The sequence below is a fragment of the Mirounga leonina genome, unplaced genomic scaffold, assembly GCF_011800145.1.
Source record: "Mirounga leonina isolate KUSES-001 unplaced genomic scaffold, KU_Mleo_1.0 Mir_151, whole genome shotgun sequence".
Classification (NCBI taxonomy): Eukaryota; Metazoa; Chordata; class Mammalia; order Carnivora; family Phocidae; genus Mirounga; species Mirounga leonina.
The window spans coordinates 7,174,782-7,195,984 of NW_023270377.1; the positions used below are offsets into that span (position 1 = coordinate 7,174,782).

A 21,203-nucleotide genomic window follows, 5' to 3' on the forward strand; every position below is an offset into this window, starting at 1 on the left:
TTTTTTTTTTTAAGGTTGTATTTATTTGCAAGAGAGAGAATGAGAGACAGAGAGCATGAGAGGGAGGAGGGTCAGAGGGAGAAGCAGACTCCCTGCCGAGCAGGGAGCCCGATGCGGGACTCGATCCTGGGACTCCAGGATCATGACCTGAGCCGAAGGCAGTCGCTTAACCAACTGAGCCACCCAGGCGCCCCTTCTCCCAGATTCTATAACCCAGTACAAAGCACGCTCTGAACCATGTGTTTCTTAGAGACAGGGCCATGTCTTACCTGTCTTGTGGTGACTGATACAAAGTTGATAATCAGTGTTGTTTTCTGAATACTTTTGCTGCAGTGTATTTTCCCATGGATGAAAGATGGCAGGACTCTACTTAGCTTGGCCGAGGTTGGTCATTTCACAGATTTCTATCAAATGTTAGCTGCACATCCTTCCCAGGCAAGCAATCCTTGGCCTCTCACCCATATCAGGCTTTCTTCCCACCAAATTACACTCCAGCTGTTCTAAGGAAAACCCAATTCCAATGGCAGTCATAACTAGCAAGCTGCCTTGTTGACTGTAATTTTTAAAAGCCTCTTGGTTATGAGATTAAAGCATGATTATGTGACTCACTGACATGGGTGTTTGCATGTAATCGACAAAGTCCTGTGCTTGGCACCATTTACCAACCCGACTTTGTGCAGCAGTCAGAAGGATTTATCTAGAAAGTTTAGAGGTTTTTCTCTTATCATCTGCACCCTCCTTTAAGAAGATGCAATCTTCAATTTTATGCCAAATCTTAAGCCAGAGAAGCCTCATATCTGTTTAAAAGCCGCTCCTGAGGCAGCTTCTGATGCCCGCACCTCCCTTCCAGATGGTTCCTGGTGGGCACCGTGCCTGGCAAGGCCCTCAGGATGACCCCATCCCAACTGTGCTCAGTTACATGTCTGTCTCAGTTATTGGAACTATGTTCAAAAAAACTGGGCCCAGGAAATAAGTGTTTTAAAAAGAAAGAAGAACCGAAATGTGAATCCTAAAACTATAAAATTTCCAGAAAAAAAAAACGGAAAAACCTTCATGACCTTGGGTTAGACATTTCTTAGGATACCAAAAGCAAAATCTGTGACAGAAAAATTCGATACACTTGACTTCATCAACATTTACAGCTTCTGCTCTTCACAGAGAGAGTGAAGAAATAAGAGAATGCAAAGACAAGCCAAAGACTTGGATAAAATATTTGTAAATCACATACCTGATAGAGGGTTTATATCCAGAATATAAGAAGAACTCTTAAAACTTAGTAATAGGAAACTAAACCACTCAATTAAAAAATGGGTAAAAGATATGAACAGGCACTTCATTAAAAAAGACAGGCAGACAGCAAATATGCACATGAAAACATGTTTAACATCATTAGTAGGGAAATGCAAGTTAAAATCACCAATGAAATACTTCTACACACCTATTAACATGGCTAAAAAACAAAACAACACAATTTGACAAAAACCTGATGATACGTAGTGCTGGTAAGCATGTAAAGAAACTAAAACTCTCATACATTGTTGGTGAGTGGTATACCACCGCCTAGAAAACAGTTTGGTAGTTTTGGGTTTTTTTTTTTTTTTTTTGAGAGGGAGGGAGGTGGGGATGGGGAGAGGGAGAGGGAGAGAGAAAAGATTAAGCAGGCTCCATGCCCAGCGCAGAGCCTGATCATGACCTGAGCCGAAATCAAGAGTTGGATGCTCAACTGACTGAGCCACCCAGGCACCTCTTGTTTGGTTGTTTTAAAATAAAGTTAGACACTTGCCATATGATCTACCAATTCCCCCTTCTAGGTATTTACCCAGTGAAATGAAAACTTAATCATCACACTAAAGCCTGCAGGTATTTATGGCACCATTATTCTACAACTGCCCCAAGCTGGAAACACCCAGATATCCTTCAATGGTAAATGGATAAACTGTGGGCCACCTACAATATCATGGAACACTACTCTACAACAAAAGGGAATGACCACTGATACACATAACCACATGGTAAACCTCACATGCATGACGCTAAGTGAAAGAAGTGAGACTCAAAAGCTACTAACTCTATGATTCCATCTGTATGACATTCTGGAAGAGGCAGAACAATAGGGACAGAAAACAGATCAGTAGCTACCAGGGGCTGAGGGTGGGGTAGAGAGCATGAGTACAAAGGGGGAAAGTAGAAATTTTCTGGGGAGACAGAACTAAAAAAAAAAAAAAGAAAGAAAAGTAAGAAAGGGAATTTTACTGTATGTAAATTATACCTTACTAGGGAAAAAAGTAATTCTGGCTAAAAATGTGGCCGGTGGGTATAGTGCTGAAGGTGTTAGGAGTTCCTAGTGATTATATATAAAGCCTGCCCTTTTATAGAAATGGCAAAGAGAGGACTCGGGAGTTGATCAAGCCCACAAGCAGTAAAACAAATGCAAGTCAAAACAATAATAAAACACCATTTTCAACCTATCATAATAACGAAGATTAAATAAAACCCACAAACTCTCCATTTGGTGAGAGGCAATGACAATGCACTATTGTTCCTGCCGGGGAAAGCCTAAATCAGCTTAACCTTTCTAGAAAATTATCTGGCAGTTTGTATCAAAAGCTTTAAAAATGCACACTCTTTAGGATACACAGAAAAATGTTATGACTAGGTCATGGGTGACCAATGCCCTTACCAGCCTTACTTGTTAATCTCTAAATCTGTATAAGACAAACAAGTATTACTTTTCTAAGAAAATAATGAGGTAATCAAAAAGAGAAAAGTATCACAGAAAAAAAGTGAATTCCCTTCAATCCAGTCATTCCAAGAATGTATTCCGAAGGAAATAATCTAAAATGATTTTTTAATTTTATGCAGAATATTAACTGCAGTGCTATTTATAAGAGCAAAAGCTAAAAGCAGCCTAACTGTAACAACATTGGGGAAGGGTTACATAAACTGTGAAATTTTCTGCCTCTTTTCCCTGAGCGACGTGGAGTAGGATGGGCACTTCATCTCCTTCCCTTCTGGGCTCACAAACCCTGCAAGTTGCCCCCGGTTTGGGAGTCCAGTACCAACTCCCGAGTGCCTGACCACTTCGCTCCAGGAGCTGTAGGCGAGGACCCATCCTCACCCCTGCACCTCCATTTCAAACCCTTCCCCTCTGTCCAGACCCAACTGCAGGATCACAAATGAGGGTAAGTCTTTCAGGCCACGGCTGCCGGTGACCCCCACGGCCCCACGGTAGCCCTACAGAGGTGGCTCTTCCGTGAGGACAGAAATGGGGTCTTTCTCAGCATCTGGCCACACAGCTAACAGCCACTTGCTGTTCTGTGTCAGGCGCTGCTCTAAGCATTTTATGGGTACAAGTCACTAACCTCACAATACCCCGATGGCACAAGTATTATGATTATCTCCATTTTACCGACGGTTGTCTCAGGAACATCATCTCCACTTCTTTTTTTTTTAAGATTCTATTTTTAAGTAATCTCTATACCCAACATGGGGCTCGAACTTGCAACCTGGAGATCAGGAGTCACACACTCTACCGACTGAGCCAGCCAGGTGCCCACATTATCTCCATTTTATGATTATCTCGGGAATATGTTAGCTCATTTTACTTATTATTATCTTAGGAAACTGAGGCACAGAAAATTTAAAAGTCACACAGCGAAGTGCAAGGGTCAGGGTCAGAATCCAGGCGGTCCGGTGCAGGGTCCGCTCTGTAAGTCCTCACTGACTTGCAGCTGGTGGCAAGGAGAGAATGGAATCTGGGCCTGGGCCAGTCTGGAGCAGAAGCATGTACCAAAGAGAAGTTCAAAGCTAGGCCTCTGGGCAACCAGGACAGATCTCCACAGGAACCGAGAAGTCCTTGGCAACAAGGAGTCAGGAATCCAGGCCAGGAAGCTGGATGGCCAGGTAGGCAGAGGAAAGGGAGAAGCTCAGGACTCTGCTCCCGCTCTGCTTGAGCTCAGGAGTGTGTCCCCGCAGTCCAGCCAGGGAGGCAGGCAAGACTTCGAGCTTGGTCCCAGTACTTGGCTGGGGTGGAGGGCAGGAGAATGGAAGGGGAGGGCTCCCTTGTTATTTACAGAAGGAAACTGATTGTAGCAAATCAGTTTCAAACTGCCCCCTGGCCATGCCTGCATTCTCAGAGCTCAGTAATGGCTCCCGGTTCAAATGTACTTCAAACCCAGTGGACTGTTATTCATTAGCAAATTTTCTTATTTAGGAGCTTGCCAATTTAATGCTGACAAGCAGATAAGAAACCTGCTGGGATTCCCTCCCTGGGTGTTGCCCTTCGGGGTCTGGGCTCATTTCTTTCTACTCTGGCAGATTTCCTTTACCCCAGGGGGTCACAATTCAAGGGGCAATTAAAGAATTTCTAATTTATTTTCAACATTTCCGCGTTTTTCTTATAGCAAATTGCTAATTTCTATTTTGTACAGGAGAAAACTTTTAAAAACAGATTGACCTTGTCTCTGACTGACTTTTAAAGTGGCCCCTTCAAACCACAGCTAAGTGTTCTCATATAAAACACCTAGGCAGCCATCTCCACACAAACACAATGCGGCCTATTATCCAGGCTTTTCCCTCGCACCCCCCTCTTCTATTTGTGTCCCCATTTCCTCCATGAGACATTAAGCTACTCTGAGGGCTGGGACACAGAAAGCTGGGACCAGGTTCTCTTCTCTTTGTCCCTAATACCTGGCACAGTGCTTGTACCTGGTAGATACTAAAAAAAAATGTGTGGGAAATTAAAAAGATAAGTCAAAAGGGATCAAGTTACAAAATACTTTTAAAGCTCTTAAATTCTTTAAAAACATCTGCCACATGCCATTTAAAATGGGAATGGAAGGAGTGCTACAAAACAGTGTTACAATGATTCTTGGGAATTCTTGAGGAATAGCGGGACCATCTCTTCAAGTCTGAGACTTGACGTAAAACGGACACCGGGTGCTGGAGCCCCCACTGACCGCAGGTGACATTCAGGGCGCTGCGAGCTCCTAGCAGTGTGGCATCTGCCTTCTCCACGGCTGACAGGCAAGAATGCAGGCAAAGAGGGAGACAAAGGTAACGAAGAAATAAAATTATAACACGAAATGAATGAAAACCCATGAAGGACTGCATCTGGACCCATATGAAGCAGGCTTCTGGAAGAAGTGAGGCATGTGGAACAGGGGCGAGTGGGTGGAGGCCCAGGCTCTGTGAAGGCAGGGAAGGATGAGGAAGGTAGGTGGGCTGGTGGGACACAGGGATCATCAAACACAGGCCACATCACAGAGGGCCTCCAAAGCCAGGAGGCGCTTGGATCTGACGGAGCAATCCAGTCCTTCTCTAAGGCTGGTCTGAGATGCACAAAATGAGAAAGAGGTTTCCCACAAAGCTCAACCAAGTCAGTGGGAAAGACTGCTTCATACTGTAAAATATGTCTTTTCTTCATTTTGGTGCTAAAATGTTTTCATTTATAGAATCATGACGGCAGTAGATGGTGACTAGCTTTTTAAGACAATGTCCTTGTTTGGCAAAACTAAAACCTAGCAATCCTATATCTTGTCCTGGATTATCTAGAGAAACCTTACCGGTCCCTGAAATTTGCTTCAGGAGACTGCAGGTCCTTGAGTGACAGGTGAAAGCAGTGTTTGGGGGAACTCAATCCGGCAGCAGAATTTTAGGGCAGATAGTGAACAGGAGCAGAGCCCCCCTGGCTCCCTGGACCATGGAAACCGAAATCAATTGGGCCAGCCCTGAGAAGCAGTCATGGTAAAATCTAAGGGTCAGCTGCAAGGGTTCCCTTTCCCCAATGCAGGTTTTACTAACGTCAAAGGATTCCACATCTCTTATGTAGCTGTTTGGCTCACATTCGAGTGACGTGGGGTATGACATGGGGGAAGGCTGAGGACGTCCAGAGTGTCCTGTGAATGGAAAGGGGAGAGGCCAAGCGCTTCCTAATCATGAGTACAATTACCCAAAAGACAGAGCCCCTGGAAGGGCCAAATCTCATCTGTCTGTTGAGGCCGCTAACCTGAAAGTCTTGCATCTCAGAGAGGAACAAGGGATGCTGGCCACTGCCCTGCTCGACTCACAGAAGTTTCTTATATATCATCTAGTCAGCGTGAGGGCCCTTGGCCTCCCTTCTTTGCCCCCTGGAAATGCTAGGGACTTAAGTCTGAGTCATCTGGGCACACTCTCAACTCCAACTGCGATGTGAGTTATCTACTCTCCTCAGACAGCCCAGCAGCAACTAACACAGAACCGCTGTCTTGTGCAAATCATTTCCACGAGAAGCAAAACCAGGCTCCGATCAGAATTCACGGAGGGAGCAGAGACTGGGGATCCCATCGCAGTATACAGATCACTTCCATTTTGTCATGTGGGTGGGGGACAGCAGCTGACATCCGCTCGCCCCGGAGGGAATCTCTGTGGAAGGCAGGTGTGGGGGGGTGGAATCTGGTGCCCTGCCCACCTTTCCATGCTGGTGAGGTAGGTCTCCGACAAGCCTGAACATCTCCGTTCCCAGGGTGGCACACTGGGGGTCTCTGCCTTCCCCTGGAGGGCCTCTTCTGCCAGGCTCCCCTCAGGGACACAGGCTACCTGGTCTGAGGACACAGAGGTGAACACAGAAGCGCTCAGGACGCCTCAGAAGCACTGCCAGCCCCCTGGGGGGCTGAAGCTTCCTGCCTCTGCACACCTGTCCAGGCAAATCCACCTTGAGAAAGTCCTCATTACACCCTGTTCTAAACCCTGGATGCCTTGGCAAGGAATCAAACACCCAACCCTTCTATTCAAAGAGGGGAGGAAACCTCTGATTTATAATGTGCATTTAATTCTCTTACGTAAGCGCCCCTCTCTTCGAGGGCTACAGTCGCTTGCCCAGATCACAACTACCTTCCTCTTTTTAAAAAAGACCAGTATGCACAGAGATGCTCAGAGACCCTGAAACGCCTGGTTAGAAACCAGCACCGTGCAGGGGTTTGGAGATACAGAGATGAACAAGACACTGTCCTTACCCTTCAGGAAGTCACAGTCTCAGAGAAGGAGACAGGGAAGAAAACGGGAAATGACAAAGCAGTGTGACAATGTGATCAAGACAGGTGACAGGTATAAATGAAGTGCTAGGGGAGCCCTAAGTGGGAGGGAGGGGGGATGCAAACCTCTCTGCAGCAGAATTGCAGGTGCAATCTTCAGGTTTTTGGAAACTAAGACAGGTTTGTGGGGGAGGGGGTGCTTTTCCCTTCTTTAAGAAATGAGCCTGGGTATAGGCAAGCAGAAAGCAGCAGCAGACAAGTGAGAAGCTTCCAGAAGCGGGGTAGGAGCCAAGTCCACTCTGTAAAGTTAAATAAGAAGCAGTCTTCAGAGTTTTGCTGAGGATCTGTACTGGCCATTGCAAGCAAGAGCAGAAGCATCAGCCCTTGGTCCTCCTCAGTGGCCACTGCACGGGAGAACTCCTAAGGGCCCTGGGGGCACTGAGTGGTGAAGGTCACACTAGGACCACCTCTGGGGTACCCGGCTGGGGAGGGGGCACACTTCTGTCTGTCTCTGGCTACCTTCTGCTCCCTCTAGTCACTCCAACCAGAGTTTCTTTTTAGAACATTAACTTCTGGGTTGTTCCAAATGCCTAACTTGCTCAAGCTGCCTTCTCTGATCCAAACTTTATCAGTAATAGAATATTTCGCTCTCAGGCTGACTTGAGGGTCTCAGTGGGTTCGGAACTCAAGAGGAGAGAGTGGTGTGATGGGCTATATGCCACATTGTCTCCACAGGGTGGGCATTCCCTGCCCTTCAGCCCCTGCTCACCAGTCGTGTCCTTCCCTGGCCCCACCGTGCGAGCTGGGGCTTCCCTCCCCAAGCCAGCCCTCTTTTACGAATCCCATCCCACCTAATAACCTATTCCTTCAGCCCCAAGTCAATGGACTATGCCCTTGCTTTTATTTTACTGGCATTTCCCGTAAGTACGCAGAGATCTTCTCAAGTTCACTGTGCAACTTGAAGGTAGAAAGTTCATCTTCCACTGCCTAAGGTTCCTTTACAGAACTATGGGCGGTACTTGTAACACAACACGACCTTAAGAAATATCTGTCCGGTGAGGGTCGGAGATCATGTCTGAGTCTGTATTTTTAACAACTTCCAGAATACTACTACCTGTGTTCCTTCTAATTTTTGAAAATTATGAGGAAATGACTATGTGACATGCCTAAAGGAAGATGAGCACATGAAGAGTTTGGGGTTTTAATAACAAGCTGCTCGGCACAGTTACTCTGACACTTAATGATATATGTTTGTTTTTATGCTCATGTTAACAAGTCACAAATACTGCTCAGCTCCCACAGTGGCTATAATTAGTGTTACTTAGACACAACTAGGTCAAGTTTTCAGGCCTGCCTCTTGTTCATGCCTTCCGATGCGTAAGTATGGACTGTTTTCCCTGATTCCATATGAAATGAGGAATGCCATCCGATCCGTCTCCTTCTCTCAGAGGAATGATCAGGGCTCCCTGTGCTCCCAGGTTCTCCCCGAAGCCTGAGGCTGCACCCCCTTCTGCCCAGCTGCTCCCCTCTCCCCCACAGAGGCCTTGCTAGATGGCCGGGCAGCTGACTGGCTCACAGGAGCATAGCTTCTTGGCTGAAGATCGATTTAGAAATGAGCTAGATACACTTACATGAAAACTTTGCTAATATAATTAGTATGAAACTGGCAACTGGGAAAAATTTACAGGCTGATATTCTTTCAACCTCACTAATTCTAGAACTCTCTCCATGCCTGAAATAATGTGCACCTGTCAACACTGAAAGAGAAGCCCTGAACTTCTAGGGAAAACCTTCCTGGACTGTTTACTATTACCCTAAAGAGAAGCCTAGCGATTCTTATGGTAGAGCCACTCTGTGCTCTTTAGTCTTAATTCAACTGGATTTCTTCATAATTATTCACGTCAGGCCAACCCAAGGCTATTATAACAGGAGGTAAGAGTCACACAAAAAGGCTACTGAATTTCCAATGTTCTCTGAGGGTCTGAAAATGCAATAATAATTCTCAGTACTATTTCAAAAAGGATGGGTTTCTTTATGGATTCTAATGAGAGGAAAGAAGGACCTCGCTTTGGTGCAGGAGGTTGCTCTCCAGCCTCAGCTTCAGCAGGGGGTTAGCAAGATGCTTTCAACCACCTCTCTCAGCCATTTTAAGTTTTTGGACTCTTGGGGCATCTGGGTGGCTGAGTCAGTTAAGCGTCTGACTCTTGATTTCGGCTCAGGTCATGATCTCAGGGTCTTGAGATTGAGGCCCATGTTGGGCACTGCGCTGAGCATGGTACTTACTTGAGATTCTCTCTCTCCCTCTACACCTCCTCCCACTCCCTCGCTCTCTCTCTCAAAAAAAAGGCTTAATTTTAGGCTCTTAGGAGTATTTTTTATAATGGCTAATGCTAATAGGAAGAGTCCGTTGGTGCGACACTGCTCTTTGTAGGCAAGACCTCATGAAAATAAAATAAAATAGGAAAGATGAAGGGATAATCCAAGACCACAACCACCAGGACACTGCAGGAGACTTAGACATGACTGTGAGAGATAGAGAGAGGGAAAGAGAGGCAGGGACAGACAGACACACACCCCATATAGACACAGAACTTCTGACAGGTATTTCCATGCTTGGTGCCCTTATTCACAGGCTACTGGAAGGAGGAAGTTCGCACAACCTTTGTGCAAGGGAATGTGGCCGTGTTTGAAGATTCTTAAATATGTCTGTATCTCTGACCCTACCGGCATAGTTCTAGGACCGTCCTAAGGAAATCATCAGAATTAGAGTAAAGACTTAGGAACACAAGGTGGCTATGGCATTATTATTTATAGTATTAAAAAATCATAATCTAAATATCCACAATTGGGTCATGGTTAAATATTCCAGAGCATATTAACATGAGGAAATATTACAGAGGCATTATAATAGTTTAGAAGAATTTGAGTGACATGAGAAAAAACTGATTCTATAATATTAAAAAGCTGAATATGAAAATTATATGTATGTTATGCTAACCACGCCTTCCTCCTGCCATGAAGTGTTAAGGAGGATATTCATAAGGAACTATAATATACCCAAATATTAGCAGTGGCTATTTCTGGATGATGGAGTTACAGGTGGTTTTGATTTCTGCTTTACACTGTGGTATTTTCTAAATTTTAGAACATTAGAACATGCTTAAATACCTTTTCATAGATAAAGGCATTTACTTATGCTTTTCTAATCTGATATAAAGCTTCCTTTTTAAGGAAAAGAGGGGATCAAAGGGGCCTACCTAAGAACTGGGGCACAAGGAAGTGTCTCTCACCCTCCTGCCTATCTAGTGCCACATGGCTGCTCCTTCTGGAGTCTTCCCCACTAGAGCTCGTTCTCCTCATCTCCAGCACCTAGCGCACACACAAGGTGCCCAATAAATGCTTTCGGAAGACATGCTGAATGAAGGACTCTATGACTAAGACAATAGAGACCAATTCTACAAATATGTCTGACCATCTGATCAGAGGCTTACTCTTGTGCTTCAGTGGTGATGTAAATTATAAGACCAAGGAAGAGTCAGATAGGATGAATAGACCGTTCTTTCCACCTTGCACCATATATCACACTGTACAAAAATTCAACAGTAGAGAGCCAGAATGTTCATTTCTTTCAAACAACTGTACTGGAGGGGAGGAACAGAAACATTAAACACATGAGTCAACAAAACATATTGCTATGTACAGCAACAGGGGTGGGGTGGGGAGAGAAACGCCACACGGCCTCCTGAGAGCCGGCTTCGGCCGTGAGCAGGCCCACCCTACGAGATGGAGAGATGGCGGAGCCAGCATCTCTGTAGGTGGGCTGGGGATGAGACCCAACTGTGAAGAGGCTGCAAGCTCACAGAGGTGGGAAATGAGAGCAACTGCTCTTTTTGCTTCTGGCTAATTAAAGCTACCTGACTGTAACTAGGGTAAGGGAACTGGTGCTAAACTGATTCATTCCCCTACTTCTGGCCTCCAACTGGACCTGCTAAGCATGGTACTAATCAAAGGAATAATTTACTTAATTGCATGAAACCACCCCCACAGCTAACTCAGCACCACCGTTCTCCATTACCTCGCCCGATTCCCCAGAGCAGTGATGATGAGCCGCGAAGAGTGGCCTGGGTCACAGGGCTGAATTTCAGGTGAGCAGGGGTCAGCAAAGTACAGACCCCAGGCCAGATCTGGCCTTGTACTTGCTTTTTTTTTTTTTTTTAAAGATTTTATTTATTTATTTGACAGAGAGAGACACAGCCAGAGAGGGAACACAAGCAGGGGGAGTGGGAGAGGGAGAAGCAGGCTTCCCGCCGAGCAGGGAGCCCGATGCGGGGCTCGATCCCAGGACCCTGGGATCATGACCTGAGCCGAAGGCAGACGCTTAACGACTGAACCACCCAGGCGCCCCCTTCTACTTGCTCTTGTACAGCTAAAAATGGTTTTTACATTTTTAAATGATCGAAAAATCATCAAAGGAAGAATACTATTTTGTGAAATGAAAATGACGTCAAATTCAAATTCCAGTGTCCTTAAAGTTTTGTTGGCACACAGCCTGCTCACCGGTTCGTCTGTGGCTACTCTCATATTGCAACAGCAGAGTTGGGGGGTTGAGACAGAGGCTATATGGCCCACAAAGCCCCACATACTTACTATCTGGCCCTTTATAGCAAGTCTGCCGACCTCTGACCTCAGGGCTGGGCTAGCCCAAGGACATGCAGAGTAGCACTCCACAGCAGCTCGGGTCCCAAGGTATCTAAAAATTATTTCGCTAACAAGTTTATCTTTACAATCAAGTCCACTCCAAGAAACTGCCCAATGTTTGGGCTTCAAAATTGTGCCAGGAGGGCATGATAGAAGATGTAGCTGAGAATTTGGTAAAGGCTCCTTTAGTTTGGAGGAATTGCCTAAGATAGAAATAAAAACTCTTCTTCACTACAACTTTCTCTAAATTCAGAAAGTCAAAGGCTCAGTAGGAGCCATTCACGTCCCTGACCACCTGCCGGGGGCCCCCAGAAGGGGCCCAGGTTCTTTCAGGCCATCGTGCAGGTTTCTCACAGAAGTCTGCACACAGAGTGGGGGCTCTCTCTAAGTGCTATCTCCTGACTGAGGAACGTCGGGCGGGACAGAAAGCCCCCAAAAGCTGTAGGTGTAGCTTCCTGAAGATAATCAATGTTCCCTGAGATGTTTTTGTTTGAGGGTTCTATTTACTATGCGGCTACCCTCCCTTGCTATCCTTTCTTTAAGGCAACCGCTAAGGCACTGAACTCTCAAAGGGGCCTGAGGCCTTGTCAGACCACAGGTAGTATTATCTTCCTCTCTAGAGAGGAGGCTGCCTGGGGGCAGGCTTTGTGTCCGGCATAAACAGAAGTGCCAGGGAGCTTGCCACTCTCAAGGCCTACTGACAGGCCTGAGTCACAGAGCAAGAACCGAAATGGAGTGAAGGGGGGGGGCTCTCACAGTTTCCCTTCCCCCAAACTTAAGATTTGCATGTGATTATAAACCATTATGGTTCCTTTTACTACCAACACAAAAACATCTGGGCCCCCTTTAGGGGCATCTCCTTTCAAGAAACAGGAGTGACATACATGATAATAAAGAAAATGAGACTAGACTCTGTGGAGAGTCTAGAATTAACATGGCAGCAGGAAACGTGAAGATGGGAAGAAACCACCAGGAAGGGATACTATTCAACTCATCCAGCCAAAAAGCTCAAAGAATGCAGTGGGCATCTGCGATTTGCTTTTTGGGCAGTGAAACAAAGGAGTGTCATTTCACTGAGCTAGGACCTCTGGAGAACGAGGTTCGAGCTCTAGGTAAAAGAGACATGTGATGTGAAGCCGGCGATCTGACCTCTAAGGCAGTGCTTCCCAATCGGTCCCACACCACACTACATACACAGCTTGCTCATATTTGGTAGTACACTAGGGTAAGCAGACAAGACTTTAGCAGGTGGTCCCCTGGGGACTGGAGCTAGCCCGGGCGGCCCCGAGGGCTGAGGGTGCACCCTCTCCGATGGGGCTGAGGCAGCTCTGGCCTAAGCTGTTGACTGCAATCACCCGGTGCTCCAGTGGCTCTGTATTTCTGTGGTTGTTACAACCTCCAAACCGGTCCGACCCTGACTCAGCAACAGGCACTACCCTAGTATCCCCCACCTCCCTCATTCCGAAGGTCCTTACGGTAAACTGATTTCTTGGAAAGGGAAAACTTCTGGATTAGCAGATTTACTGTGCATCCAAGGGCCTACTGTGCGACGCAGCTGGTGTCCTCTCTCACAGAGCCTCTCTAATTGAGGCGAGTGTGAAAGGGCGTATTTCTTAAGGACCGCCACCAAAAATGTGGACATGGTGAAATGAGGCAAACAAAGCTTCAGAGAGAAACTCCAAACAGCAGGCTATGCCAAAAGCACCAAGGAAAAATGGATTTTTGCGAGGGCAAATGCAGGCAGCAGGCCCAGGGGAACAAACACGGTAGCTCCTGAATGGGGCCATTGAGCTGATTTATAAAGGGTCTCGCCAGTGTCCCTTGCTGCGGGAGACTGATGTGCTCCTCCTTCTAAAGCTGTGGTCCACACAACTTATTTTCTGGGGAACCAAGGAATCAACTCCAAGGATGTACACCCATTATTTTCAAACCTTAATTAACTGGAACCTAATTAGGACTTTTGAGGGCTTCCCCCCCCTCCCCGGCCCACTTTGAAGGGAAACTTTTCTCTCTTAAGTCAGCACGGTGTAAGTGGAGAAAAACGGAACAAAGAGTCAGCTATCTGGATTTCTTGCATATAAGCAACTCACTTAACCTTTGGGGGGGCATCAGCTTGCCAATGTATAAATTGTGAGAGCCAATGAGATATAGATATCTAAGGTTGTTTTCAGCAATTAAATTGATTCTAAGATAAGCCAAGTATCAGTCAATAATCTGCAATCATTCTTCTACCTTGACTACCATACCCCTCCTACTGTGAGTTGAGATCACCTAATAGTGATCTTTTACAGTTTTATAGTTATAGAGCATTTCTTATACTTAATCCAATCAAACATTCTAACAATCTGATAGGGTAAGATCTCTAAGATGTTATAACAGAAGCCCTCTAATTTGATGTGCCTGAAGGAGTGGTTAGTAAGTTATTGTAGGAGCTGACTGAAGGGGAGAATCAGGGCGCCTGGGTGGCTCAGTCGGTTAAGCGTCTGATTCTCAGTTTCGGCTCAGGTCATGATCTCAGGGTTCTGGGATAGAGTCCCATATTGGGCACCCTGTTCAGTGGGGAGTCTGCTTGAGATTCTCTCTCTCCCTCTGCCCCTCCCCCTGGCTTATACTTGTGCATGCACTCTCTAAATAAATAAATAAAATCTTTAAAAAAATAAAGAGGGGACTCATACATAAAAGATATATTTATAACTAATCATTTAGCTTAATTTATATAAATGTACATTCATTCATTTTTAAAAATATAAAGCTTTTTAAAAGAGGATAATTGGATTCCTACATTTTTTCTGATAAATTACACTCATAATTCAGTGTCTATAATTTATAATTTTTGTTTCTTTTTTATATATTTGGGTTTTTTTTTTTTTTTTTTGAGAGAGAGAGTGAGAGCGTGAGTGAGAGTGAACAGCAGAAGGGGCTCCATTTCACAACCCTGAGATCATGACCTGAGCCAAAATCAAGAGCTGGACCCTTAACCCCCCGAGCCACTCAGGTGCCCCTACAGTTTTTGTTTCTTTAAAAGACAGGGAGAACGTAGACATCTGTAAAGCCATCTGAGTACAGAATTCTTCATGAATTTTATGATTTTCCCCCTATTTTTTTATAGTTGCACAAGCAAAAGCAGAATTTTTACAGATTCATCCTTACTGAATCTTCTCAAACAATTTCAGTTTTCACAGAAACAACTTTCTTTTTTGTGCTCTTATTTGATCAGTATATCTTATCTGATTCAGGTAAATTGCATGCATATTTGATGTACACAGTTGCCCTGGTGGGAGCAGAGGCAGGAGGGAACGTGAGGCAGGCTGCACAGCGTGCCGTGGGCACCGATCACTGCGTCGTGCACAAGGAAGGACGAGCACCGGCCGGCGTGACCACCCATGAGGCATCCGGGTGAAGAGTTCAAGAAGGCAGGGGGAGAGGCTTGTCAAGAGCTTGGGAAGGAAGGCAGGGCTGGAGAGACAGATTTTGGCATCATCAGCATCCAGTTAGTAGTGACAATTGTAATAGTAGAGGAGTTCATTCAGGGAGTGTGGATAGAGACAAAAAAGAGGGTGGGGGAGACTCCAAGGAACGAGAACCCTCTAGGGGATAGCAGAGGAAGAGGCTTCTGCAAAGGGACCAGCAGGACATTACTGGAGATGTCTGAAGAGAAGCAGAGAACCAGGAGATGAGCTTCAAAGGGCCAGATGCAGAACAAAGTCCAGGAAGCAAGAACTGAAAAGCGTCCTTGGATTTGACAGCCAGGTAGCCCCTGGTGAGTATGACCTGGGGTGTGTTCGTGCCCCCACAAAGCATTTCACTGAAGGAAGGCAAGGAGATACTCTGTCATCTCCGGTACTTTTGGGCCCTCTTCTACTGGCTCGGCTCTCTTCGTCAGCGGCCACTCTACCTCCTGCCTGCCCTTCAGCATTCATAAGCAGACAGGCTGCCTGAGCCCAGGCCAGGGAAGGAGGAGCATGAGAGCTCCAGAAGATGCCCTGACTCCCTCAAGCCCAGGCAGAACAGCGTGTCCACTTGCCCCAGTTGCTGCTAACTTATTCCTAGGCCCAAGGCCGCAACTATTTGCAATGCCTGCTGAGAAGTTTATCACAAAAGCTAGGATGAAATGAAATCTTCAGTTAGAAAGTTTTAAAACAAAGCTTTTGAGAGCCCTCCATGCTGTAAGCCTCAGACAAAGGCATCTCTGTGAGGCTGCCCCCTTGCCGGGGGTCTCCATCAGCCAATCCTGCTGCTCAACTCATTTTTCAAATGCCTAGAGACGTCCCCCAGCAGAGAGTGACCAGGCAGGGAGAGCAGGTTCTCGGGGGTTTGAGTAAGAAATATAAATAAGAAAAAACCCTGCACAATCCAGAACACAGGCTCTGCTCTGTGACGTACTGACAACTAAAGAGAAAAAGGATTCCTAAGTCGCAGGAGCTGCCACACATGGAAACGGAAATGTGATCAAGTTTGAGCGACAGCTTCCTAAGTCCCATAGGGCATGGCTGTGATACTCAAGAGCAATCAGTACCATTCCAGGCCACCATGTTCCTCAACGGTCAACGTTCTCCAGTCTCTTCAGTTCTCCGCCTCTTTAAATATGAATCCAGAATTTATAAACATATGACTGTCTTTGGAAAATAAGGGATAAAAAGAAGTACGTTTTTTTTAAAGCCTCATGATCAGATACTGGTCAACTACCCTGTAAACTTCCATGTTCCTGTTCCCACCTCCATTCAGAGGGATGTGAGGGAGAAACCGAGGGAAGGCTCAAATACTGGGTTACACCCTGGCTAGCAAAGACCAGCTGGGAGTTCTGGTCACAGGGCCACACACACGGACACCACCCTTTTGCCTTGGCTCATGTCAGTGGGTGTCGTGTGCCTGTGAAGTTCGGAGGGTGGGTGAGACTTAGTCCTTGCCCACCTCAGAGAATGCTGTTTTAGTGCTGTGACTGGGGAAAGAAGAAGGGAAGATCCCGAGACTGCCATGTTGAATCTCATGCATGCTAGGTTCAAGCATAAGTCAAATCTGTTGGTTGCACAAAAAAAAGAAGTGACTGACTTGATCCAGACGCAGTGCGCCGTCCACAAACCGCTGTTTCCGCAACTCCTTTGCGATCCCGTGGAGATTCAAGACAGCCTGGTGTATCTCCTCACTGGTGTGTTCCGTGGAGATGGGCGGCAGCTCCTTCTCGGGGATTTTCTCGGTCGGGCTTTCAATCATGCTCTGTGCGTGCTCGTAGCTCAGTTTGGTACAGGAGCGAATGATGGTCCGACCAAACCACTCACTAAGGATCTGCAAAGATAGATTGTGAAGGGATCATGAGGAGAACTTTTCCCAGGCTTCTCTTTCATGCAACCATTCATCCATACACATTCTACAGAGATTTGCCAAGCACTGACTCTGTGCTCAGAATGGTGTTAGGTTCCAGCTAGGCATGAAGACCGATCAGATGCGGAAGCGCTACCCTCAGGGAGCTCAGACTCTGAGGGATGGATTTAGCAGGCCGTGGTGGCATAAGCAAGGGCCAGCAGGAGGGAGACTCAAGGTGAAGGGCCTGCTGGAGCGCCTTTTCACTATTTTGAGTGAGTGGTCGGTCATCAATAGCAAACTGGAAGAAAGAGAAGGGGTAGAGGGTAGAAGCCAAAGATGTGACACATGGGGACTCTGTGGACTTGGTAATGGATCAGATGTGGGGTGAGGGAGAAAGTGGAATCACTGACAGAACACAGGTGAGAGAAGCAGGATGGAGGCAGAAGGAGAAAAGGAATTCCAACTTGTTCTATTTGGGCCATTTATGTAAAGACAAAGGTCGAGAACAGGGTTTCTCAACCTCAGCACTATTGAGTGGACTAATTTTTTGTTGTGGGGATGAGCCTGTGCCTTGTAAAATGTTTGGTGATATTCCTGGACTCACCAGACATCGCCAAACATCCGCAGGGGGGAACCTCGGCCTAGGCTGAGGCCCACTGGGCTCGAAAGATCCACCCAAGTGTAGTAGTGGTGCTCGCTGTGGTGGGATTACTGCTGATTTGTATTTTATCCTTTAAGTTTGCTTGTATTTTCTATAAGGAGAAATCATTGCTTTTAAAACAAAAACAAATGTTAAAATATTTTGGGGACTCCTGAGTCTGAGGTGCAGGGAGGAGATCCAGATGGTGGGCTATGTAGCAGGCAGCTGGGGTGTGGGGCTGGGGCGATGACTGATCTGCAGGTGGGAAGCTGGAAGCCTCAGCAGGAAGGTCTGAGAAAGAAAGAAAGGGCAAGGGAGAGTCAAGGCGGCATTCTCTACCACCTTCTCCATTTTAGGGGGCAAAAAGAGAATCTGGAGAGTGAAAACAAAAAACAAGAGAGCTCAAAGGGATAGGAGAAAGATCAGGAGTGTCCAACATTAGGGGAGAGGGGCTTTAAGAAAGGAGTACTCAAAAGCCACAACAGACAAATCCAGAGCACTTACGAGGAGACAAGACGCTTCCCACAGAGCGGCCATTTCAGGCAGCGACCCTATGAGGTAGGTTTTATTATCCTCATCCTGCAAAGGCGGGAACTGAGGCACGGACACAGTAAGTGACGTGTCTGAGGTCACAGGCTGGGGAAAGGCACAGCCAGGAACTGAGCCGCAGCAGTGCCACTTGAGTCTGAGCTCTTGGCCACTGGGGAGAGTCACATGCCACTTGGATGCCAAAGAAGATAAGAACAAAGAAAAATCTTTGCATGTAGCATTTGCTTATTGGTGATCTTTGGGAAGGCTTTTTAGGGGGAAAAGCATGGGGTGGGGTGGGGCGGCAGAGTCAAATGGCAGAGATTTGGGAAAGGCTGCCACAGCGGGCCCGTCCACCCTCGGGGCAGCCAGATCCGCCTGCCCTCGTGCCAGGCAAACAGCAACATCTCCTCCGTGCGTCACGATGTGAAGAAGTCTGGGAAGTCCTGGGTTAAGGACAGGTGCATGGTTGGTGGAGGCAAGGCAATTAGCGTGGATGACCACTTCCGGGGGCGCTGGCAGGACAGAGGATTATGCTGGGTTTGTGGGGTGAGGGGAAGAAGCTAGCACAAAAGAAACGGATCCTGGGCCAAGTGGAGGCACTCATCCATGAGACAGGAAGAGTGGCCTGGAGAGGAGGCAAGAAGGAAAGGGGAGGCGAGGGAGGCAAGTCTGGGGGCAAGAAGTGGGGAGGTGAGAGCACTCACATCAGCTAGCCCCATTCTATGGGGCAGAAGGCAAAGGATGAGAGGGGCTAGGTGGGGCTCAAAGGCATGAAGAAGTGGAAAAGCTCTGAGATAAATATTGTGGGGAATGGATTCATGAGCAAGGAAAAGCCAGATGTACTGAGAGGCAGAGGGGGCTCGGGAGGAGGAAGAGAGGTCTAATCAATTGCGGAACCTCTCCGCCTGGGCTTGCAAACATCCCCTCTGCCTTCCTTTTCACAGGTCAAACTATTCTGTTCACAACCTCTGAAATATGCTTCCTGAAAAAAAGTCATCTGAAGGATCCATGGGTGTTTCCAGGGGGAAAGGAGAGCGTCCAGCCCAGAGGAGCCGTCCATGCCGTACAACCTCTATAGCACACGGCTGGTTACTACCCTGGAAGGCAAGAGAGACCCCCCTGATTCCCTAACCTGCCCCTGAAGGAACAATGAATACTCTTAAAATGGCAGCCAAGAAGCACAGGAAGAGAATGGTAGAAACTACTCTCGTTTTCCCTTGATTCAGTGCAAAGAGCCTCATTATAGAGTCTTGGATCTGTAATATCAGACCTTAATTTTCTTTAAAAAAAAACAAAAACAAAACCCAACCCTTAAACTACACTTTCTGGATTATTCCAAGAACCACTCCTACCCAAAAATATAAGTGATTCAAATACTGTGCTCATGACTCTTCTGCTACAGCAAGTAGGTCCTGAACTTGGCTCTCAGGAGGTGTCTGTGTGTGTGCTGAACGCAAGAGAAATTAGACAGCCAGTTTGAGGTATCGTCCAACAGTCCCGGTGGGGAAGTAGTGCGTGCAGGTCTCCAGAAGAGCCCCTTTCAAGGTCAGCCCATGCTTGTTCTTCTATTACATCCACATTTCCTGAAAACTCCCCACTAATGGAGTTGCTCCAAGCTCCTCTAGAATGACAGGGCCACGACTTATTCATTCTTGTGGTCACGAAGATTTCCCCTGGAGATTTAGCTTATTTCCTTTTCTCCGTTTCACTCCAAACCCAGTCAACCCTCCTCCTTCTATGTGTCCACATTTTGTTTGCCAGTCTGTCTTCAGCATGCTTGGGGAAACTTCCCTTTCCATTCGATTCCACACACCTTACAAGCAGTTCCACAGATTCCCTCAGGTATCCAAGGCATAGGATATCTGGCCTCCTGGGGTCTGTGTCCCATTTTTCCTGGAGGACCCAGGAAACCACAGCATGCTTATACAGGTAACCGCCACACATAGGTCAGGCAGACTCCCACCACCCTGACTGGGCATCTATTTTCACGTAAACTAGTGGGTCAAGAACTGCTTTAAAAACCTAATGAAAGCCCCAGGTCCTCTCCTTTGAGATATTTATGCACCAAATTTTGCAGTAAGTTCCACAAGGTTCCTAGACACTCTGCCAACCCCAAGCCCATATGTCCTCGATCTAAACAGAGCTTTGTTTCTCCCTCTGATTATAGTGCTGAGTGCTGACCAGAGGCCACTTTTCATCCTCAGGAGTTCTTAAAATTTATTACCTGTAACTTGGCAAAATCAGAAGTCTACCACTCCTTACCAAAGCTTGAGAACAACACACATTGGCTGCACTATCTATCTCAGTTAGTTTGAGCTAAGTTTTCCCTAATGGGCACCTCTACTCCTCTAGCTTGTTTCCCTATCAGTCAATGATGGGCAGCCTTCTTACCAGCACACATGAACAACACCAAGTCAGATCATGGTATGGATGAGAAGTTTCCTAGAGTGCTCTCACCTTACTTGAGCATCCCCTCCCCTTCATGCCTGCATCCTAGAAAATCTGCACCAACCTTCTTTCTGAATATACAAAGGGCTGAAGTGGAAGCTCTGAAGAGCCATCAAGAACTTTCTGGCCCAGTGACTACGGCCTCAGGCAGCAGAACCCATCCTGCTTTAACACAATCCAGTGATTGTGGGAATCATCCCTGATAGATTTAAAAAATTCTTAGGCTGGGGGCGCCTGGGTGGCACAGTCGGTTGAGTGTCCAACTCTCGGCTTCAGCTCAGATCATGATCTCAGGATGGAGACTGAACCCTGGGTCGGGCTCCATGCTCAGCACCAAGTCTGTTTGAGATTCTCTCCCTCTCCCTCCCCCTACCCCTCCCCTGCGCACGCGCATGCTCTCTCTCAATAAATAAATAAAATTAAGAAGAAAAAATCCTAGGCCAGGAAAACGTGGCGAGGCAGCAGGGAAGCAAGGATGCCCATGACTGCAGACAGGGCAGCAGGAAAGCAAAGACCCAAATGGGGGTGGGGGTGGGGTTCCCAGGGGCAGCGTGCCTTATGGTACGGAAGGAAGG

The 21,203-nt window shown here is 46.8% G+C and overlaps 1 protein-coding gene across 3 annotated transcripts in view; it reads right to left on the reverse strand.

Moving 5' to 3' along the window:
• Window positions 1-21,203, reverse strand: part of DIS3L2 (DIS3 like 3'-5' exoribonuclease 2) — a 341,559-nt gene that overhangs the window by 56,796 nt on the left and 263,560 nt on the right. For all 3 annotated transcript variants that reach the window (XM_035006877.1, XM_035006875.1, XM_035006876.1), the window contains one exon: window positions 16,758-16,991. In XM_035006877.1, coding sequence (XP_034862768.1) covers window positions 16,758-16,991 — 234 coding nt within the window. The remainder of the gene's footprint in view (window positions 1-16,757; window positions 16,992-21,203) is intronic.